The 24,869-nt window shown below is 43.5% G+C and overlaps 2 protein-coding genes and 1 long non-coding RNA gene across 21 annotated transcripts in view; all 3 read right to left on the bottom strand.

The window, feature by feature from the left end:
- The window catches only part of plcxd3 (phosphatidylinositol-specific phospholipase C, X domain containing 3), a 36,279-nt gene extending 31,472 nt beyond the window's left edge, over window positions 1-4,807 (bottom strand). Inside the window, exon 1 of the mRNA XM_017686832.2 lies at window positions 4,620-4,807. Within this exon, the coding sequence (XP_017542321.1) occupies window positions 4,620-4,722 (103 nt within the window). The 5' untranslated portion in view covers window positions 4,723-4,807. The remainder of the gene's footprint in view (window positions 1-4,619) is intronic.
- Window positions 4,808-6,004: 1,197 nt separating this feature from the next.
- The window catches only part of oxct1a (3-oxoacid CoA transferase 1a), an 85,267-nt gene continuing 66,402 nt past the window's right edge, over window positions 6,005-24,869 (bottom strand). The window contains exons 14-17 of the mRNA XM_017686830.2: window positions 23,126-23,215; window positions 19,096-19,176; window positions 8,268-8,369; window positions 6,005-6,843 (exon numbers count right to left, since the gene is read on the bottom strand). Coding sequence (XP_017542319.1) covers window positions 6,808-6,843; window positions 8,268-8,369; window positions 19,096-19,176; window positions 23,126-23,215 — 309 coding nt within the window. The 3' untranslated portion in view covers window positions 6,005-6,807. The remainder of the gene's footprint in view (window positions 6,844-8,267; window positions 8,370-19,095; window positions 19,177-23,125; window positions 23,216-24,869) is intronic.
- Window positions 10,343-15,282, bottom strand: LOC119262816. Of its 19 annotated transcripts, none has more exons than XR_005129919.1 (4): window positions 14,172-15,282; window positions 13,067-14,044; window positions 12,084-12,874; window positions 10,343-12,042 (listed from the first exon to the last, which is right to left on the bottom strand). It is a non-coding gene; the product is annotated as an uncharacterized LOC119262816 (long non-coding RNA). The 19 variants fall into 19 exon arrangements; XR_005129920.1 differs by having other exon boundaries at window positions 10,343-12,083; window positions 12,125-12,874; XR_005129923.1 differs by having other exon boundaries at window positions 10,343-12,124; window positions 12,212-12,874.

The raw sequence follows: 24,869 nt of genomic DNA, 5'->3' as shown, positions 1-24,869 counted from the left end.
AACCTGGCATTATTTTTGCAGTTCAGTATAGCACAGAATTAATATAACCTGGGATTATTTCTACAGTTCAGTATAGCACAGGATTAATATAACCTGGGATTATTTCTACAGTTCAGTATAGCACAGGATTAATATAACCTGGCATTATTTCTACAGTTCAGTTAAGCACAGAATTAATATAACCTGGGTTTATTTCTACAGTTCAGCATAGCACAGGATTAATATAACCTGGGATTATTTTTACAGTTCAGTATAGCATAGGATTAATATAACCTGGGATTATTTCTACAGTTCAGTATAGCACAGGATTAATATAACCTGGGATTATTTCTACAGTTCAGTATAGCACAGGATTAATATTACCTGGGATTATTTCTGCAGTTCAGTACAGCACAGGATTAATATAACCTGGGATTATTTCTACAGTTCAATACAGCACAGGATTAATATAACCTGGCATTATTTCTACAGTTCAGTTTAGCACAGGATTAATATAACCTGGGATTATTTCTACAGTTCAGTACAGCACAGGATTAATATAACCTGGCATTATTTCTACAGTTCAGTTTAGCACAGGATTAATATAACCTGGGATTATTACTGCAGTTCAGTACAGCACAGGATTAATATAACCTGGCATTATTTCTACAGTTCAGTTTAGCACAGGATTAATATAACCTGGGATTATTTCTACAGTTCAGTATAGCACAGAATTAATATAACCTGGGATTATTTCTACAGTTCAGTATAGCACAGGATTAATATTACCTGGGATTATTTCTACAGTTCAGTATAGCACAGAATTAATATAACCTGGGATTATTTCTACAGTTCAGTATAGCACAGGATTAATATTACCTGGGATTATTTCTACAGTTCAGTATAGCACAGGATTAATATAACCTGGGATTATTTCTGCAGTTCAGTACAGCACAGGATTAATATAACCCGGGATTATTTCTACAGTTCAGTATAGCACAGAATTAATATAACCTGGGATTATTTCTACAGTTCAGTACAGCACAGAATTAATATAACCTGGGATTATTACTGCAGTTCAGTATAGCACAGGATTAATATAACCTGCCATTATTTCTACAGTTCAGTTTAGCACAGGATTAATATAACCTGGGATTATTTCTGCAGTTCAGTATAGCACAGAATTAATATAACCTGGGATTATTTCTACAGTTCAGTATAGCACAGGATTAATATAACCTGGGATTATTTTTACAGTTCAGTATAGCACAGGATTAATATAACCTGGGATTATTTCTACAGTTCAGTATAGCACAGGATTAATATAACCTGGGATTATTTCTACAGTTCAGTATAGCACAGGATTAATATAACCTGGGATTATTTCTGCAGTTCAGTACAGCACAGGATTAATATAACCTGGGATTATTTCTACAGTTCAGTACAGCACAGGATTAATATAACCTGGGATTATTTCTACAGTTCAGTATAGCACAGGATTAATATAACCTGGGATTATTTCTACAGTTCAGTATAGCACAGGATTAATATAACCTGGGATTATTTCTACAGTTCAGCACAGCACAGGATTAATATAACCTGGGATTATTTCTACAGTTCAGTACAGCACAGGATTAATATAACCTGGGATTATTTCTACAGTTCACTATAGCACAGGATTAATATAACCTGGGATTATTTCTACAGTTCAGTACAGCACAGGATTAATATTACCTGGGATTATTTCTACAGTTCAGTATAGCACAGGATTAATATTACCTGGGATTATTTCTACAGTTCAGTACAGCACAGGATTAATATAACCTGGGATTATTTCTACAGTTCAGTATAGCACAGGATTAATATAACCTGGGATTATTTCTACAGTTCAGTACAGCACAGGATTAATATAACCTGGGATTATTTCTACAGTTCAGTACAGCACAGGATTAATATAACCTGGGATTATTTGTACAGTTCACTATAGCACAGGATTAATATAACCTGAGATTATTTCTACAGTTCAGTACAGCACAGGATTAATATTACCTGGGATTATTTCTGCAGTTCAATACAGCACAGGATTAATATAACCTGGCATTATTTCTACAGTTCAGTTTAGCACAGGATTAATATAACCTGGGATTATTTCTACAGTTCAGTACAGCACAGGATTAATATAACCTGGCATTATTTCTACAGTTCAGTTTAGCACAGGATTAATATAACCTGGGATTATTACTGCAGTTCAGTACAGCACAGGATTAATATAACCTGGCATTATTTCTACAGTTCAGTTTAGCACAGGATTAATATAACCTGGGATTATTTCTACAGTTCAGTATAGCACAGAATTAATATAACCTGGGATTATTTCTACAGTTCAGTATAGCACAGGATTAATATTACCTGGGATTATTTCTACAGTTCAGTATAGCACAGAATTAATATAACCTGGGATTATTTCTACAGTTCAGTATAGCACAGGATTAATATTACCTGGGATTATTTCTACAGTTCAGTATAGCACAGGATTAATATAACATGGGATTATTTCTGCAGTTCAGTACAGCACAGGATTAATATAACCCGGGATTATTTCTACAGTTCAGTATAGCACAGAATTAATATAACCTGGGATTATTTCTACAGTTCAGTATAGCACAGAATTAATATAACCTGGGATTATTACTGCAGTTCAGTATAGCACAGGATTAATATAACCTGCCATTATTTCTACAGTTCAGTTTAGCACAGGATTAATATAACCTGGGATTATTTCTGCAGTTCAGTATAGCACAGAATTAATATAACCTGGGATTATTTCTACAGTTCAGTATAGCACAGGATTAATATAACCTGGGATTATTTCTACAGTTCAGTACAGCACAGGATTAATATAACCTGGGATTATTTCTACAGTTCAGTATAGCACAGGATTAATATAACCTGGGATTATTTCTACAGTTCAGCACAGCACAGGATTAATATAACCTGGGATTATTTCTACAGTTCAGTACAGCACAGGATTAATATAACCTGGGATTATTTCTACAGTTCACTATAGCACAGGATTAATATAACCTGGGATTATTTCTACAGTTCAGTACAGCACAGGATTAATATTACCTGGGATTATTTCTACAGTTCAGTATAGCACAGGATTAATATTACCTGGGATTATTTCTACAGTTCAGTATAGCACAGAATTAATATAACCTGGGATTATTTCTACAGTTCAGTACAGCACAGGATTACTATAACCTGGGATAATTTCTACAGTTCAGTATAGCACAGGATTAATATAACCTGGGATTATTTCTACAGTTCAGTACAGCACAGGATTAATATAACCTGGGATTATTTCTACAGTTCAGTACAGCACAGGATTAATATAACCTGGGATTATTTGTACAGTTCACTATAGCACAGGATTAATATAACCTGAGATTATTTCTACAGTTCAGTACAGCACAGGATTAATATAACCTGGGATTATTTCTACAGTTCAGTATAGCACAGGATTAATATTACCTGGGATTATTTCTACAGTTCAGTACAGCACAGGATTAATATAACCTGGGATTATTTCTACAGTTCAGTATAGCACAGGATTAATATAACCTGGGATTATTTCTACAGTTCAGTATAGCACAGGATTAATATAACCTGGGATTATTTCTACAGTTCAGTACAGCACAGGATTAATAATTTTAATGGGTTAACGCTAATCAGGGTTCTAATGACCTCCCAGTGTCAACAAGCCGGAAACACCTTAATCTCCTGCTTCGGTTTAAATGCCCAGTCCGTTTATCACCAGTCAGTTTTAATGACTGATGAGCAGCTGAACTGCACTGTAACTGCCTGGCACTGCAGTGTGGACAGTAATAGGACTAAGACTTGTGCTCGGGCGCTGCTGCTGATAGAATGACCACATGCTCTGGTCTCAGAGCTTCATCTGGACAGCAGAGCAGCCAGTGCCCTGGAGAGGAAACAGCAGCGGGCGGGCGGGCCGGGCAGAGACGGTCAGACTGACACGCACAACCGTCAATAACACCGATCATCTTCTGTCATGATCCAATACTGAGCAGCACCAATTAACCACTTTCAAAAGTGAACATCAAAGGCATATTATTATCATTATTATTTTTATTATTGTCATTATTATTATTATTATTATTCTGCTTTAAAGAAAACATTAGAACCATTTCTGTGAGTATCGATACTCCAGTATTGATCCGCCCTCCCCTGATCCACAGGAGCAGCAGCACGTGTTTATGTCTAATGCTGATTATTAATAATGATTCATATTAATATTCATAATTAATCCCCATAAAGTGATACATATAGTCTGAGCTCACGCTGTGCGCGTGCAACAAGTGTCAGGACCCGTACCCCCCCGACCGCTGCCTGTTCAGCTCGAGGCTGCCTATCACACGTGCGCGCGCCTTTCACCAGCCCGAGCGCTCAGATCAACAAAGCAGCTTCCAAAGCGCGCAAACCCGCCCAAACGCGCGCGCCGAGGCTTTTTCCGCGCTCCAGCCGCGCGGCCAAGGAGCTCGAGCGCCGCGCTGCAAGTCGGCAACCGATCCGTTCGGCGTGGCTCTCTCGCGCGCACGCGCGCGCACGCACTCACTCACCCGGTATGGCGAGGTTGGTGAGCGGCAACGCGTGCAGGTTCTCCGGTAAAGTGGCCATCCAGTCCGCGTGCCGCAGCTCCGCTTTCCCCTGAGAGGAGGCCATGCTGCCGTGAGCCCAGAGCGCACTGCCGCCGCGCCGCGCGCTCCCGGAGACAACGCCGAGCCTGCGAGAGAATCACTCCGCTGAATCGACTCGCTGCTAGTGAATCAGAGGAACCGATTCTCTTCGCAGGTCCCAACTGATTCGATGTGTGTGTGTGTGTGTGTGTGTGTGTGTGTGTGTGTGTGTGTGTGTGTGTGTGTGTGCACGAGGTTCATGGCCGTCTTGATGACAGAATAAATGATCATAATAACGCAGTTTATATGTTTATGAAACGTGTGTGATTCAGTGATTCAGATAATGACAATGATTCATGATTCATGTCGTATTATTTCGTGCATTGCTTTATTTGCGGGGCCGCTGTACTTAAAAATAATAATGTCATAAAACCATGAAGTACCGCGCGTGTCTGTTAAAGACGTTAAACTCCAAACACGTCTTTTACAACGCCGAGCGTTCACAACGTGAGATCTCACTTCATTATCAGAGTCTTCATTATCAGAGTCTTCAGTTCCTCCTGATGTTTGTTTATTCTGCGCTGCACGTGTGAGCGGTAAATAACTATTTACAGAAGAGAAAACTCACTAATCACTAAATGTGAAGTCACAAATTAGAATAAAGTTGGCTTGTGAATCTGAATCAAATGAGTCGTTCGATTCATTTGAACGGACGGTTCGAAAGAATCGGTTTGATAGCTCTGAATAAACCATCACTGTTCAGAGCTCGTAGCGCCACGCCCCCAAAACCACACACACACACACACACACACACACACTTAAAGCCCTGCGGTTACGATCATAAGTATCGATCCAATTGATCAGGAGCAGCACGTACAAATGAGAAATGAGTAACTCACGCTGTGGCCACTTTATTAGAAACTGCCCCACCTACTTTAATTCAGTGGCCACTTTATTAGAAACACCCCAACCTTCTTCCACTCAGCGGTCACTTTATTAGAAACTGCCCCACCTTCTTCCACTCAGTGGCCACTTTATTAGAAACTGCCCTACCTACTTTAATTCAGTGGCCACTTTATTAGAAACTCCCCAACCCTCTTCCACTCAGTGGCCACTTTATTAGAAACTCTTCCACCCACTTCCACTCAGTGGCCACTTTATTAGAAACACCCCCACCCACTTCCACCCAGTGGCCACTTTATTAGAAACACCCCAACCTTCTTCCACTCAGTGGTCACTTTATTAGAAACACCCCAACCTTCTTCCACCCAGTGGCCGCTTTATTGGAGACATTAATAGATGACGCTGAAATAAGAGACAGAGCTCCGTCTGAGACACAAATTCTTTTATTATTTACAAAACACAAGGAAAGCTGAAGTGGGAGCTGAAAGCTGCGGCTGCCGGGGTGTGAAATGGATCCATGCGTAACGGCTGGGCTGAGATGTGAGCGCAGGTTTCTAATGAACTCGGAGAAGAATGAACTTCATCTGTTTGGACACTGTGCTGATCATGTGCTCCACTGATGAGTCTCTGCCTCTGTGGTCACTGTCTGACCTTTAGCTCTGCTCCGTATTCAGACTCGGAGCACACTCTGCACGTCAGCTGGTCACTGCACAACGTCTGACCGCACATAAAACCGTCTGCAGCCTCGTCCAAACATCTGATCTTTCTCATCCTGACTGGCCGTAAGAAAACGAGCGATTAACCCCGTGTGGCGAGTTCTAGCCGTTAAAGGCCCGAGTCACTGAAGGTGCATTTTCCTCAGTTTCGGTTTTTGGCCCCTTCAGGCTGAAGTCACAGGGAGTGTTTCAGCCTGGGCTGCTTTTTGAACGAGGCAGCCAATCGGAGCAGAGCTCATTTACATATACGTTAGTCTTAAAGGCACGGTAACTAAAACAGTCTGTTTAATTGGATAAAGAGAGGCTGGAAATGATCAAATAGAAATGAATGAGTTTGAACTAAATCTCAGAATGAGAAATATTAGATGTCTGGACCAGGTTTAAGATGATTTTCCTGACTAAACTTACATTTATTGCATTGAGATTTCCTACATGTTAAGTTGCTTGATGGCTGATTGTTTGTCGTTTACTGAGTGAAATTCCGGACATATCGGAGCGTTTCAGCTCCAGCGTCAGATCTGCTGCATTGGCTTTAGGTTAGGAGAGACCTGTTTAAACAGAGAGAAAACAAAACATTAAAACCTTCAGCTCTGTGCTCATTCGGAGTCTCGCAGGGTCAGACCTCCAAACGAGAACGTCGGGGGAGAACCGCCAGGAATTCTGGGCTAAATGTGGGAATGTACACTTACTACAGTGGGAAATTTCGGAACCAATCCAGCGCCCCGAGTAGGCGGAGCTCACAGTAGGAGGCGCTGGTGTGTTCGTTAACACTGTCCAACGCGCCGGAACTTTCATTTAAAATCTTGGTTGCACCAAATTTACAAATTTCTACATTTCTAAATTTTCAAATTTACAATGCAGCAAAATTTCTAATTACAAAATTTCAAGTTTCTGTTGTGGCAAAATTTCAGCCACCAAAATGACAACAAAGTGGCACTTTTTAGCTCTGGAAAGAGTGAAAAGAGAAAAAGTCGGACTTAAAAAGTTCCGAACCGTCACACCACCGTGGAAAATGTAAATAATAACTGAAATTTTCAATTCATGGTCTTGGAAGACCGACTGGTCTGCGCACTGTGGTCATTTCACGGAGATCATCTGATGTGAACAGTTTGTGTTGTCGGATCTTTTCTGTTTTATATTTTTTGGCAAAGAATTTTCATTTCTGGGCATCACTGGTCAGAAGAGTCGTAACGATTCTCCGAATCCCCGGATCAGGGGATTCACCACTGGGTCTCCGTGGTTGTTGTGGTTCTTGTTGTTTGTGTTGTTGTTATTTTAGGGGGTGGGGGGGTTTGGGGGTGGGGGGTGTTTACTGACTGAACTCCAGAGATGAAACAGAGCACAGGTATCTGGGGGGCAGAGCTTAGAGGGGGTGTAACTTAGGGGCACCGTCGTCACCAGACGTGTGTTCTCGCTATCAGAGTCGATCCTGTGAGACGCCGTTCCACCAGAACCATCCTGAGATATTCAGCACCGTAATAAACACCACAAACCACGGATTCTGACGGAGCCATAACTTCCAGGCTCCGCCCACACGTCTGTTCTCTGGCTCTAAAAGTAGGTACCGTGATATAAACTGAGCCTGTTCTACAAACTGCAAAGCAAGGGTTCTTCACGGGTTCTTTAATAATAGAACCACGAACACTCTGCTGATGGAGAATGTACTGCATGTGGTTCTGTGTCCCACTTTTTTTTGAAAAAAAGGTTCTATATAGAAACATCTACAGCACATTTTCCATCAAACTGAAGAGCCCTTTCACAATGCAAAGAACCTTCGCATGATTAAAGGGTTCTTTGAGTGTTCCTGGTTCTAAACAGAAACATGTTTTTACTAAGGAACCTTTGAAGAACCATCTTTTTAAGCGTGCACGGCTTCTCGTTTGACCAGCGTTTCTGTAAACCTCACTACAGTAGCCACTATAGAACACATTTGTGGTGCTATTCACTACATTTCCCAGCATGCATCACTCACCTCAAAGTCTGCGCCTGTGCATTTCCTAATGTCATCTGGAGTTAACCCCTCCAACACTTCAATCAGGGTCAGGCCTTTGTTCCTGTCCACATCAAAGACGGCCTGAGGAGGAAAAAACAGCGTCCATCACAGACACGTCCACCCCACCCCAGCGGTCACTCTTTCAGCTGGAACCTCATTGTTTTATATGAGGGGGGATATTCAGCCTTCAAGAGGGGCTGTTTTTATCTATGCTAATGAGCTTCGGTCCATGTTTATAGAGACCGGTGTCAGAATCTGCATAATCAGGTCTATTAAAGAGCTTATTTAAAGCTCCAGGGAGCCCAAACCTGCAGGTTGATCCGGCTCTCGGGGGCCACGCTACACACAGACACAGCGTTTCCTCTGAACATCCTCCGAACAGCTGGTGTTCTTCCCCTGTTCCCCTTTTTCGTTCATGTAGAGCATATGTGTCAAACTCAAGGCCCGCGGGCCACATCCGGCCCGGCTTGCAATTCTATCCGGCCCGGGATCATTTTATATTATTGCTACGAGTGGCCCGGTTGTCTCATTGGTGCCGCTATTGTGGCTGCATTCAAAGAATTGAATCTAAGACGCCGCCATGAGACAAAACATCAGGATAACCTGAAAGACTTGAATGCAGAGCAAAAGATACAGAAAGTAGACGAGTTAAAAAAGAAGCTGCAGACGTTTTTCACCCGGAAAGCGAAGCAGCTGTGAAAGCAGGGAGCTCGCTCCAGCAGCCCGGCCGTCCAGCGAGGGAGACTTTCTGAAGAGCTGCGTGATCAAGGTGCGCAACGTCGCATGTCCAGACAAAAAACAGATTCTGGCCAATTTAAGCCCAAGTAGAAATACGGCTGCTGGTGGAGTTTGTGAGATGGCCACTGATTTAAGAACACAGTTGAGTGAAAGAGGCAAAGACTTCATGCTGACTCTCTTGCTGTGGATGAAAGCACTGACATGACTGACGCTGCACAGCTGGCCATCTCCACCCATGGGGTGGACTCCAATTTGCGCATTACAGAGGAAATATTGGACATTGAGTCGATGCACGGGACGACTGGACAGGACGTTTTTGAAAACGTATGTCAAAGTGAACCGACATGAAACTGCCCTGGGACAAACTTATTGGACTTCCAACTGATGGAGCGCCGGCTATGTGCGGTGAAAGAAGTGGACTAGAGCGAAGGATGAGAGTGAAGATGCAGGAGGAGAACTGCACTGGTGAGTTAACAGCATATCATACACCAGGAAGCTCTACGTGGTCCTGAAGATGGACCATGTAACGAGCGCTGTAACGCAAACCGTGAACTTTATCCGAAGTGAAGTTTTAAATCACCGGCAATCTCAGTCCTTTATGCGGGAGATGGATTCAGAGTCTGCCGACATCCCTGATCATACAGAGGTGCGTCGGCCAAGTCGGGGAAAAGTTCTCAACAGAGTTTTTGAGCTCAGCAACGGAATCTGTCAGTTCATGGACAGTAAAGGAACAGACTCCACGTTCTGCGGGATGAAATGTGAGCTGGCGTTCCTGGCTGACCTCAGTGCGTTAAAGCTCCAGCTCCAGGGCTGTGACCGCATGATCACTGACGTATGAATGAATGAAAAACGAATGCACCAGAGCAACTTGCCTCACTTTCCCTGTTACCCAGTAATGCTGAACCACGTCGGCACAACGTTGTTCATAAACACGCACTTTGCTGACAAACGGAGCGCCCTGCCCTCAGAGCTCGCGCGGCGCTTTGGTGACTCGGAAAAACAAAACAAGAATTTTGCCGTCGACGTGGAAACGGCACCTGTGCAGGTTCAGATGGAGCTGATTGAGCTGCAGTGTAATGAGACACTAAAGGCAGAGTACGACACTGCAGGGCCACAGAGCTTATTCACTCCAGTCCCGCAGCAGCGCCCCAGCTCCGCCTACATGTGGCTTGAACCTGCATGTTTGGTGGCACATCTCTGTGGGAGAAGCTGTTCTCAGTGATGAAGACGAACAGAACAGCACACAGGAGTCGTCTCACTGAGGAGCACCTGCAGTCCATCCTGAGAGTCTCCACAGCACGGGACCTCACGCCAAACAGAAACCAACTTGATGCCAAAAAAAGATGCCATCGTTATTCCAGAATAGCATTCCTGTCTATTTTTATTCATATTTATGTTAAAACATTTAGTTTTAGTTTGTTAGTTCAAAAAATGTTTATTCTGTTCGGCCCGCAAACTAAAGTGTGTTTTGAATTTTGGCCCCCTGTGCAATTGAGTTTGACACCCCTGATGTAAAAGTCCTAAAGCTCAGCGTTCCCTCCAGAGGGAGAACCTCTCTCCCACAGAACCCACTTTTCTCAGCTGGCTGAAACGTCTCGCTGGAACTCCAGCCGTTTTCCTTTGTTACAGGATGACATCATCTCGTAACACAGTCCTTACTGCCCGCCTACCGGCGAGCTCCACCCGCTCACACAAACTGATCCGGCAGAACCGGCGCCGCTGGAGAACCAGCCACAGCGCAGTTCCAGCTGCTCACGAGAGAAGGGTCTGTCTGAACGCTTGATCTGACGTGTGAAGCTTTACAGCAGCTTTATAACTGCTGGTCTCGTTTAAACGACCACAGACTGCCGCTTTAAGGGCTCCGCGAGTGTGTGAGCGAGTGCTAAAGCGCTCTGCATGGTTCTTTAGCGCTTTTTTCCAGCCACTCCCTCCTGATTGAGTGGGTGGATGGAGCCTGAATAGCACCAAACAAGCATCTTCCAAGATATTTCTCACAAATGATCCACTCAGCCTGCTTCAGCGAGCGCACACACGCCGCCTCTCTTCATGGGCATCGCAGGGAGCGTTTATTCTGGGAAAAACGCTAAACAAATGGAGTCGAGCCACAGCAGAGTCAGTACTGGCTCCAGAGAAAGGGCTCAGAGAGACCTCCTCCAAACCAGCCAAGCACCAAGAACAGCATCTAACCAAAGAGCCAGGCTTCAGAAACGGCCGGCTCAAAGGAGGCACCTGAGCCGAGGGAGCGGCCGGTTTAGCGCTCGGATCCGACCGGAACAGACGGACACGGAGGAACCTGGAGACTTTATTCCGAAAGAAAACCGGCCCCAGCACTGCGGGCCGAACGCATGCCGGGCACACCAGGACCGAGTCACGTAAACTGGGACGACACATTTATTAATAAAAACGCAGCATTTTACTGAATTCTACTAAATACTTATTCATATACATTCACATTAGCCCCGCCCATTCAGGTACAGCAGTTTAGCCACCGCACACCTGACTCAAACACCATCAACCATCCAAACACAACCGCACACCTGACTCAAACACCGTCAACCATCCAAACACCACCGCACACCTGACTCAAACACCATTAACCATCCAAACACCACCACACACCTGACTCAAACACCGTTAACCATCCAAACACCACCGCACACCTGACTCAAACACCGTTAACCATCCAAACACCACCGCACACCTGACTCAAACACCGTTAACCACCCAAACACCACCGCACACCTGATTCAAACACCACCGCACACCTGACTCAAACACCTTTAACCATCCAAACACCACCGCACACCTGACTCAAACACCGTCAACCATCCAAACACCACCACACACCTGACTCAAACACCGTTAACCATCCAAACACCACCGCACACCTGACTCAAACACCGTTAACCATCCAAACACCACCGCACACCTGACTCAAACACCACCGCACACCTGACTCAAACACCTTTAACCATCCAAACACCACCGCACACCTGACTCAAACACCACCGCACACCTGACTCAAACACCGTTAACCACCCAAACACCACCGCACACCTGACTCAAACACCGTTAACCACCCAAACACCACCGCACACCTGATTCAAACACCACCGCACACCTGACTCAAACACCTTTAACCATCCAAACACCACCGCACACCTGACTCAAACACCACCACACACCTGACTCAAACACCGTTAACCATCCAAACACCACCGCACACCTGATTCAAACACCACCGCACACCTGACTCAAACAGCGTTAACCATCCAAACACCACCGCACACCTGATTCAAACACCTTTAACCATCCAAACACCACCGCACACCTGACTCAAACACCACTGCACACCTGACTCAAACACCACCGCACACCTGATTCAAACACCACCGCACACCTGACTCAAACACCTTTAACCATCCAAACACCACCGCACACCTGACTCAAACACCACCGCACACCTGACTCAAACACCGTTAACCACCCAAACACCACCGCACACCTGATTCAAACACCACCGCACACCTGACTCAAACACCTTTAACCATCCAAACACCACCGCACACCTGACTCAAACACCACCACACACCTGACTCAAACACCGTTAACCATCCAAACACCACCGCACACCTGACTCAAACACCACCGCACACCTGACTCAAACAGCGTTAACCATCCAAACACCACCGCACACCTGATTCAAACACCTTTAACCATCCAAACACCACCGCACACCTGACTCAAACACCACTGCACACCTGACTCAAACACCACCGCACACCTGATTCAAACACCACCGCACACCTGACTCAAACACCGTTAACCATCCAAACACCACCGCACACCTGATTCAAACACCAACGCACACCTGATTCAAACACCGTTAACCATCCAAACACCACCACACACCTGACTCAAACACCGTTAACCATCCAAACACCACCGCACACCTGACTCAAACACCGTTAACCACCCAAACACAACCGCACACCTGATTCAAACACCACCGCACACCTGACTCAAACACCACCACACACCTGACTCAAACACCGTTAACCACCCAAACACCACCGCACACCTGATTCAAACACCACCGCACACCTGACTCAAACACCGTTAACCATCCAAACACCACCGCACACCTGATTCAAACACCACCGCACACCTGACTCAAACAGCGTTAACCATCCAAACACCACCGCACACCTGATTCAAACACCTTTAACCATCCAAACACCACCGCACACCTGACTCAAACACCACTGCACACCTGACTCAAACACCACCGCACACCTGATTCAAACACCACCGCACACCTGACTCAAACACCGTTAACCATCCAAACACCACCGCACACCTGATTCAAACACCAACGCACACCTGACTCAAACACCGTTAACCATCCAAACACCACCACACACCTGACTCAAACACCGTTAACCATCCAAACACCACCGCACACCTGACTCAAACACCGTTAACCACCCAAACACAACCGCACACCTGATTCAAACACCACCGCACACCTGACTCAAACACCTTTAACCATCCAAACACCACCGCACACCTGACTCAAACACCACCACACACCTGACTCAAACACCGTTAACCACCCAAACACCACCGCACACCTGATTCAAACACCACCGCACACCTGACTCAAACACCGTTAACCATCCAAACACCACCGCACACCTGATTCAAACACCACCGCACACCTGACTCAAACAGCGTTAACCATCCAAACACCACCGCACACCTGATTCAAACACCTTTAACCATCCAAACACCACCGCACACCTGACTCAAACACCACTGCACACCTGACTCAAACACCACCGCACACCTGATTCAAACACCACCGCACACCTGACTCAAACACCGTTAACCATCCAAACACCACCGCACACCTGATTCAAACACCAACGCACACCTGACTCAAACACCGTTAACCATCCAAACACCACCACACACCTGACTCAAACACCGTTAACCATCCAAACACCACCGCACACCTGACTCAAACACCGTTAACCACCCAAACACCACCGCACACCTGATTCAAACACCACGCACACCTGACTCAAACACCTTTAACCATCCAAACACCACCGCACACCTGACTCAAACACCACCGCACACCTGACTCAAACACCGTTAACCATCCAAACACCACCGCACACCTGACTCAAACACCGTTAACCATCCAAACACCAACACACACCTGACTCAAACACCGTCAACCATCCAAACACCACCGCACACCTGACTCAAACACCGTCAACCATCCAAACACCACCGCACACCTGACTCAAACACCGTTAACCATCCAAACACCACCGCACACCTGACTCAAACACCGTTAACCATCCAAACACCACCGCACACCTGACTCAAACACCACCGCACACCTGACTCAAACACCTTTAACCATCCAAACACCACCGCACACCTGACTCAAACACCACCGCACACCTGACTCAAACACCGTTAACCACCCAAACACCACCGCACACCTGATTCAAACACCACCGCACACCTGACTCAAACACCTTTAACCATCCAAACACCACCGCACACCTGACTCAAACACCACCGCACACCTGACTCAAACACCGTTAACCACCCAAACACCACCGCACACCTGACTCAAACACCGTTAACCATCCAAACACCACCGCACACCTGATTCAAACACCACCGCACACCTGACTCAAACAGCGTTAACCATCCAAACACCACCGCACACCTGATTCAAACACCTTTAACCATCCAAACACCACTGCACACCTGACTCAAACACCACCGCACACCTGATTCAAACACCACCGCACACCTGACTCAAACACCGTTAACCATCCAAACACCACCGCACACCTGATTCAAACACCAACACACACCTGACTCAAACACCGTTAACCATCCAAACACCACCGCACACCTGACTCAAACACCACTGCACACCTGACTCAAACACCACCGCACACCTGACTCAAACACCTTTAACCATCCAAACACCACCGCACACCTGACTCAAACACCGTTAACCATTCAAACACCACCGCACACCTGACTCAAACACCGCTGTGAAATTGATTGTCAGTGTTGCTTCCTAAGTGGACAGTTTGATATCACAGAAGTTTGATTTACTGGGAGTTATATTGTGTTGTTTAAGTGTTTCCTTTATTTTTTTGAGCAGTGTATATATGCGCTGTATAGATACTTATGCGCTGTATAGACACATATGCGTGGTATAGATGTATATGTGCAGTATAGATACATGTTATATATATATATATATATATATATATATATATATATATATATATATGTATATATGTGCAGTTTTCATTATTATCCTAAAACTGCAATTGAACAGTAACACGATTTATATAAACTGAGCTATGAAAGCGGAGCTGAGGAGACTTTTCTGTCTGAGCGGTTTTTTATAACGGGTCCATTTGAGTGATAAAATCCCACCAAAGCATCTGATAACTAATCAGCTCCATTAGTGCAGCTTCACCACACACACATTAACCTGCATTAGCAGCCACACTTCCTGTTAGCGCCTGTATTAGCACTCAGTCGTCCCACACGACTGATATTTATATCATCGTATTTTACACTGCGCACACAATGACCGTATAATATCGCCCCACGGTCAGAACAATCAGAGCCATCACGGTTACACAGAGCAATCTCCTTATTATTACACTGGGAAGCTGCTTTCTGATGCCACCTGCCCTCCATACATAAACCTGACTTCGATATTCGTCGCCGTCCAGACATTCACTTCTGGAGATGCTTCGCCAGCGCCAATTAAATCATAATGAACTTCATTCATACAGCAACTGCCACACACTGAAATGCAGCTTTACATACAACACAAGAGGAAAAAAAAACAGAAAAAAATTCTAAAATTTAGTTTTGTTCAATAAAATCCCACGAAATGCTGAAATAGATGATAAAATATATGATTAAGTAAATATAACAAACTAGAAAACCACAATAGACAAATCCTGAAACCTAGATTCATTCATATAAATATAACTGCAGTAAAATAAAACAGTTTCTACTGTAACTTATGATACTGATTACACTTCTAATACTTATTATACTCATCATACTTTGAGTGTGATAAATACATACAGGCCAATAACGCTTTGATGTTGAACATTATTAACTTTTCCATCTGTAAACTCCAGCTGCTACGCAGTGTGAACAACTTATGATGAACGGATGAATAGAAACACTCAAATGATTCACTCATTAACTGACACACTTTAAAGGTGACTCTCTTCTCCACAGCAGTGCAGACAGACAGGGGGATTCATTCACTCATTACATCAATGATTCAATGACTACACGACTCAGTGATTCAGTGAATTAATGACAGAGTGATTCTGTGAATGAGTGATTTGATGAGCAGTTCAGTGAATGAGTGATCTAATGAGTGAATGATTTAGTGGATGAATGACTGAGTGATTCTGTGAATGAGTGATCTAATGAGTGAATGATTTAGTGAATGAATGACTGAGTGATTCTGTGAATGAGTGATCTAATGAGTGAATGATTTAGTGAATGAATGACTGAGTGATTCTGTGAATGAGTGATCTAATGAGTGAATGATTTAGTGAATGAATGACTGAGTGATTCTGTGAATGAGTGATCTAATGAGTGAATAATTTAGTGAATGAATGAATGAGTGATTCTGTGAATGAGTGATCTAATGAGTGAATGATTTAGTGAATGAATGACTGAGTGATTCTGTGAAGGAGTGATCTAATGAGTGAATGATTTAGTGAATGAATGACAGTGATTCTGTGAATGAGTGATCTAATGAGTGAATGATTTAGTGAATGAATGACTGAGTGATTCTGTGAATGAGTGATCTAATGAGTGAATGATTTAGTGAATGAATGACTGAGTGATTCTGTGAATGAGTGATCTAATGAGTGAATGAATGACTGAGTGATTCTGTGAATGAGTGATCTAATGAGTGAATGATTTAGTGGATGAATGAATGAGTGATTCTGTGAATGAGTGATCTAATGAGTGAATGATTTAGTGAATGAGTGACTGAATGATTCTGTGAATGAGTGATCTAATGAGTGAATGATTTAGTGGATGAATGAATGAGTGATTCTGTGAATGAGTGATCTAATGAGTGAATGATTTAGTGAATGAATGAATGAGTGATTCTGTGAATGAGTGATCTAATGAGTGAATGATTTAGTGAATGAATGACTGAGTGATTCTGTGAATGAGTGATCTAATGAGTGAATGATTTAGTGAATGAATGACTGAGTGATTCTGTGAATGAGTGATCTAATGAGTGAATGATTTAGTGAATGAATGACTGAGTGATTCTGTGAATGAGTGATCTAATGAGTGAATGATTTAGTGAATGAATGACTGAGTGATTCTGTGAATGAGTGATCTAATGAGTGAATGATTTAGTGAATGAATGACTGAGTGATTCTGTGAATGAGTGATCTAATGAGTGAATGATTTAGTGAATGAATGAGTGATTCTGTGAATGAGTGATCTAATGAGTGAATGATTTAGTGAATGAATGACTGAGTGATTCTGTGAATGAGTGATCTAATGAGTGAATGATTTAGTGAATGAATGACTGAGTGATTCTGTGAATGAGTGATCTAATGAGTGAATGATTTAGTGAATGAGTGACTGCGTGATTCTGTGAATGAGTGATCTAATGAGTGAATGATTTAGTGAATGAATGACTGAGTGATTCTGTGAATGAGTGATCTAATGAGTGAATGATTTAGTGAATGAGTGACTGAGTGATTCTGTGAATGAGTGATCTAATGAGTGAATGATTTAGTGAATGAATGAGTGATTCTGTGAATGAGTGATCTAATGAGTGAATGATTTAGTGAATGAATGACTGAGTGATTCTGTGAATGAGTGATCTAATGAGTGAATGATTTAGTGAATGAGTGACTGAGTGATTCTGTGAATGAGTGATCTAATGAACCAGTGGTTCAGTGTTTAAACTGTGTCATCATTCAATGTAGATCACATTCAGTTTATTCAAATTAAATGATTATTTATTCAAAAACGTTTCACTTGTCCTGGGGGCGGGGCTATTTGTGGTTAATCACGGACATCAGTACTCACTCTATACCCCCAACTGCCACCACCCACAACCCCCCAACACCTGGGGGGGGGGGGGGGCAGTGATGCTGAAAGCTTTAACCTTTATACATGTTGACAGATACAAACCTGTCTGTCCTCTTACACATAGAGAGAGAGAGAGAGAGAGAGAGAGAGAGAGAGAGAGGGAGAGAGAGAGAGGGAGAGAGAGAGAGAGGGAGAGACGGAGAGAGGGAGAGAGAGAGAGAGAGAGAGAGAGAGAGAGGGAGAGACGGAGAGTTTGAGAGACGGAGAGAGAGAGAGAGGGAGAGACGGAGAGAGAGAGAGAGGGAGAGAGGGAGAGACGGAGAAAGGGAGAGAGGGAGAAACGGAGAGAGAGAGAGAGGGAGAGAGGGAGAGACGGAGAGAGGGAGAGAGGGAGAGACGGAGAGAGAGAGGGAGAGACGGAGAGAGAGAGAGGGGGAGAGAGGGAGAGACGGAGAGAGGGAGAGAGGGAGAGAGGGAGAGAGAGAGAGAGGGAGAGAGGGAGAGAGGGAGAGAGGGAGAGAGGGAGAGACGGAGAGAGAGAGAGGGAGAGAGGGAGAGACGGAGAAAGGGAGAGAGGGAGAGACGGAGAGAGAGAGAGAGGGAGAGACGGAGAGAGAGAGAGACGGAGAGAGGGAGAGACGGAGAGAGGGAGAGACGGAGAGAGGGAGAGATGTAATTAGCTCCAGAGCGCTAATGTCATTTCCACCCTGCTCACCCGACCCAGTCAGAGCCATTCATCAGCTGGCGCTGAGCTCCGGGTTAGGAGGAATCACCGGTTTATGGATCCGCTCCTTCTGCTGAAACCGGAATTCTCTCACTGTCACGTCGGCTTCACTCGTGTGACACTGTTTTAATATGAACACCTGACACTGTCGGAGAGAGAGAGACAGCCGGTCTCCTACAGGAGCGTATGGCTCACCTTCTCTGTGATGATGCGGTCCACGCACCCTTTCCCGGTCAGCGGCAGGCTGCACTTCTCCAGGATCTTGTGCTTTCCTCCCTGGGAAACACAACAAAGAGAAAAGACTCAATTAAAACAACAACGACAACAAAACAGAACAAATAAGGTCCTGCTGCATCTGTTCCGTGCTCTTTAACAGACACGGATGCTCAAATTGTTGATAATAATGAAAATATTAATGATGATGAACAGGCTAACGTAGTGGAAGCCCCTGTCTGTAGGGTTGGGCTCAGGATCTGAGATGAGGTTCCAGTGAAAAATCTACCTAAATTCCCCAAGAAGTCTCGCTAACACAAAGGCTTCCCGCCGTCATGTCAGTCAGTTCTAACATGGGCTACAAGCTCTAAAATGGGCTACAAGCTCATGTACGGCTGTGCACCACGCCGCAGGCAGCAACGCTCACTTCGCCAGCTATCTACATTAGTACGAACACGCAGGTCAGCGTCATACGACACTTCCTTAAGGCAGCGTCCAGCTCAGTGGCAGTGGGTGACCACCCCCCTCCCCAGTGGGCAGCTGGACTACAACTGACCCCACCGGTCACTGCTGCTGACCCGCTGCAGGCCAGGGGCCTCAACCTACTGTGTGTAAATAGCGCACAGAGGTCGGTGGTCGGGAGTGAGTGCTGTGGGCAGGTAGCTGGAACAGTCAGTCAGACCCTCAGTGCCAGCTGCCCCCCCCCCCGCAGCCCTGAGGGGGCAGGAAAAAGCGCCTCTGCCTGGTCAGAGCCCAGAGGAAATTACAGACCATAATAATTACAACCATAAGAGTGATACACACACACAAACTCACATATACACACACAAACACACACACTCACATATACACACAAACACACACATACATACATAATCCTAATCACAATTCTGATTCTATTAGCCCCAGTCTAATTCACATTCTAATCCTAATTCTGATTCTATTAGCCCCAGTCTAATTCACATTCCAATCCTAATTCTGATTCTATTAGCCCCAGTCTAATTCACATTCTAATCCTAATTCTGATTCTATTAGCCCCAGTCTAATTCACATTCCAATCCTAATTCTGATTCTATTAGCCCCAGTCTAATTCATATTCTAATCCTAATTTTGATTCTATTAGCTTGAGTCTAATTCTCATTCTAATCCTAATTCTGATTCTATTAGCCCCAGTCTAATTCTTATTCTAATCCTAATTCTGATTCTATTAGCCTGAGTCTAATTCTTATTCTAATCCTAATTCTGATTCTATTAGCCTGAGTCTGATTCACATTTTAATCCTAATTCTGATTCTATTAGCTTGAGTCGAATTCACATTCTAATCCTAATTCTGATTCTATTAACCTGAGTCTAATTCTCATTCTAATCCTGATTCTGATTCTATTAGCTTGAGTCTAATTCTCATTCTAATCCTAATTCTATTCGCCTGAGTCTAATTTTCATTCTAATCCTAATTCTGATTCTATTAGCCCCAGTCTAATCTCATTCTAATCCTAATTCTGATTCTATTAGCCTGAGTCTAATTCTAATTCTAATCCTAATTCTGATTCTATTAGCCTGAGTCTGATTCACAATCTAATCCTAATTCTGATTCTATTAGCCCCAATCTAATTTTCATTCTAATCCTAATTCTGATTCTATTAGCCTGAGTCTAATTCTCATTCTAATCCTAATTCTGATTCTAGTAGCCTGAGTCCGATTCACATTCTAATCCTAATTCTGATTCTATTAGACTGAGTCTAATTTTCATTCTAATCCTAATTCTGATTCTATTAGCCTGAGTCTGATTCACATTCTAATCCTAATCCTGATTCCATTAGCCCCAGTCTAATTCTCATTCTAATCCTAATTCTGATTCTATTAGCCTGAGTCTGATTCACATTCTAATCCTAATTCTGATTCTATTAGCCTGAGTCTAATTCTCATTCTAATCCTAATTCTGATTCTATTAACCTGAGTCTAATTCTCATTCTAATCCTAATCCTGATTCTATTAGCCTGAGTCTAATTCTCATTCTAATCCTAATTCTGATTCTATTAGCCTGAGTCTAATTTACATTCTAATCCTAATTCTGATTCTATTAGCCTGAGTCTAATTCTCATTCTAATCCTAATTCTGATTCTATTAGCCTGAGTCTAATTTACATTCTAATCCTAATTCTGATTCTATTAGCCTGAGTCTAATTCTCATTCTAATCCTAATTCTGATTCTATTAACCTGAGTCTAATTCTCATTCTAATCCTGATTCTGATTCTATTAGCTTGAGTCTAATTCTCATTCTAATCCTAATTCTATTCGCCTGAGTCTAATTTTCATTCTAATCCTAATTCTGATTCTATTAGCCCCAGTCTAATCTCATTCTAATCCTAATTCTGATTCTATTAGCCTGAGTCTAATTCTAATTCTAATCCTAATTCTGATTCTATTAGCCTGAGTCTGATTCACATTCTAATCCTAATTCTGATTCTATTAGCCCCAATCTAATTTTCATTCTAATCCTAATTCTGATTCTATTAGCCTGAGTCTAATTCTCATTCTAATCCTAATTCTGATTCTAGTAGCCTGAGTCCGATTCACATTCTAATCCTAATTCTGATTCTATTAGACTGAGTCTAATTTTCATTCTAATCCTAATTCTGATTCTATTAGCCTGAGTCTGATTCACATTCTAATCCTAATCCTGATTCCATTAGCCCCAGTCTAATTCTCATTCTAATCCTAATTCTGATTCTATTAGCCTGAGTCTAATTCTCATTCTAATCCTAATTCTGATTCTATTAACCTGAGTCTAATTCTCGTTCTAATCCTAATCCTGATTCTATTAGCCTGAGTCTAATTCTCATTCTAATCCTAATTCTGATTCTATTAGCCTGAGTCTAATTTACATTCTAATCCTAATTCTGATTCTATTAGCCTGAGTCTAATTCTCATTCTAATCCTAATTCTGATTCTATTAGCCTGAGTCTAATTTACATTCTAATCCTAATTCTGATTCTATTAGCCTGAGTCTAATTCTCATTCTAATCCTAATTCTGATTCTATTAACCTGAGTCTAATTCTCATTCTAATCCTAATTCTGATTCTATTAACCTGAGTCTAATTCTCATTCTAATCCTAATCCTGATTCTATTAGCCTGAGTCTGATTCACATTCTAATCCTAATGCTAATTCTATTAGCCCCAGTCTAATCTCATTCTAATCCTAATTCTGATTCTATTAGCCTGAGTCTAATTTTCATTCTAATCCTAATTCTGATTCTATTAACCTGAGTCTAATTTTCATTCTAATCCTAATCCTATTTCTATTAGCCTGAGTCTAATTTACATTCTAATCCTAATTCTGATTCTATTAGCCTGAGTCTAATTCTCATTCTAATCCTAATTCTGATTCTATTAACCTGAGTCTAATTCTCATTCTAATCCTAATCCTGATTCTATTAGCCTGAGTCTAATTCTCATTCTAATCCTAATTCTGATTCTATTAGCCTGAGTCTGATTCACATTCTAATCCTAATGCTAATTCTATTAGCCCCAGTCTAATCTCATTCTAATCCTAATTCTGATTCTATTAGCCTGAGTCTAATTTTCATTCTAATCCTAATTCTGATTCTATTAACCTGAGTCTAATTTTCATTCTAATCCTAATCCTATTTCTATTAACCTGAGTCTAATTTTCATTCTAATCCTAATCCTATTTCTATTAGCCTGAGTCTAATCTCATTCTAATCCTAATTCTGATTCTATTAGCTTGTCTGTGTGAGTGTGTGTGCGTGTGTGAGTGTCTGTGTGTGCGTGTATGTGAGTGTGTGTGTGTGTCTGTGTGTGCGTGTGAGTGTCTGTGTGTCAGTGTCTGTGTGTGTGCGTGCGTGTGAGTGTCTGTGTGTGTGTGGAGGGGTGTTGTCACTGTCACTCAGAGAATATAATAATGCCCCTCACACCGCTCGCTCACTCTCTCTCACACACACACACACTCACTCACTCACTCACGCACTCACACACACACTCTGTCGTACCTTTGCAGAGTGCTCCATGGTCACCACCACCTTCGTCCCAGCGCTCGCCACCAGGTCCATGGCTCCGCCCATTCCTTTCACCATCTTACCCTGTAAACACGGATACATTATCAGCGGTTTAGCCTGAGGCATCCGGCCCGCATGTGAACACAGTGGAGCTGAGCCTCGGCCTGCAGCGGCAGGCGGCTGGTGACTTGCCGTTATTAACATTATTAATGATGTTACGCATATGAGCCACACCCCCTCAAACACTCTGCGGACTCTCCGACCGTGAGCAGCGGTAACTTCTTTTATAACCCAAACTCCCAGTAGAAGCTTCACGCCGCCTCTACCCGTGGTGAAGGAACATCTGGCAGACGCGATTCGAGCGGCCGTAGGGCGCGGCCTGAGCGTTTACGGGGCTGCGCTGAGAGGACACTGTTGCTAGGCAACCATAAACCTGCTCACCTGTGGCTACAATCACTAAACAAAAGTGTTATTTTCCACTGACGGTGACCGTGCTGTCCTGCAGGACCCTGTCGACCTCCACAGCTCCAGCGCAGAGAGAAGAGATTTTAGCCTCAGTGTTTTTCTAACAGCGCATAACACAACTCAGCTTTCCATTCCTGACCGCTCGTCCATCCTGACACTCCACAGCTCCGCTGTAACAGAAGTCCTGCCCTGTTCAGTCGTACAAGCAAACGCACCGGATATCAAATGTGCCCATGGTTGCACCAGCCTCCTTCTGACAGATGTAATACACTACAGGAAGCGTAGGGGGCGATACGGCTTCTACTGTTTCATTTAAAAAGCTCTATAATGTTCATATGATCCACACAGTCGCTCTGACAGACTGTAATACACTACAGGAAGCGTAGGGGGCGATACGGCTTCTACTGTTTCATTTAAAAAGCTCTATAATGTTCATATGATCCACACAGTCGCTCTGACAGACTGTAATACACTACAGGAAGCGTAGGGGGCGATACGGCTTCTACTGTTTCATTTAAAAAGCTCTATAATGTTCATATGATCCACACAGTCGCTCTGACAGACTGTAATACACTACAGGAAGCGTAGGGGGCGATACGGCTTCTACTGTTTCATTTAAAAAGCTCTATAATGTTCATATGATCCACACAGTCGCTCTGACAGACTGTAATACACTACAGGAAGCGTAGGGGGCGATACGGCTTCTACTGTTTCATTTAAAAAGCTCTATAATGTTCATATGATCCACACAGTCGCTCTGACAGACTGTAATACACTACAGGAAGCGTAGGGGGCGATACGGCTTCTACTGTTTCATTTAAAAAGCTCTATAACGTTCATATGATCCACACAGTCGCTCTGACAGACTGTAATACACTACGGGAAGCGTAGGGGGCGATACGGCTTCTACTGTTTCATTTAAAAAGCTCTATAATGTTCATATGATCCACACGGTCGCTCTGACAGACTGTAATACACTACAGGAAGCGTAGGGGGCGATACGGCTTCTACTGTTTCATTTAAAAAGCTCTATAATGTTCATATGATCCACACGGTCGCTCTGACAGACTGTAATACACTACAGGAAGCGTAGGGGGCGATACGGCTTCTACTGTTTCATTTAAAAAGCTCTATAATGTTCATATGATCCACACGGTCGCTCTGACAGACTGTAATACACTACAGGAAGCGTAGGGGGCGATACGGCTTCTACTGTTTCATTTAAAAAGCTCTATAATGTTCATATGATCCACACAGTCGCTCTGACAGACTG

The sequence above is a fragment of the Pygocentrus nattereri genome, chromosome 29, assembly GCF_015220715.1.
Source record: "Pygocentrus nattereri isolate fPygNat1 chromosome 29, fPygNat1.pri, whole genome shotgun sequence".
Taxonomy (NCBI): Eukaryota; Metazoa; Chordata; class Actinopteri; order Characiformes; family Serrasalmidae; genus Pygocentrus; species Pygocentrus nattereri.
Note: the sequence above shows the minus strand (reverse complement) of the source record. Positions and strands in the feature narration are given on the sequence as shown.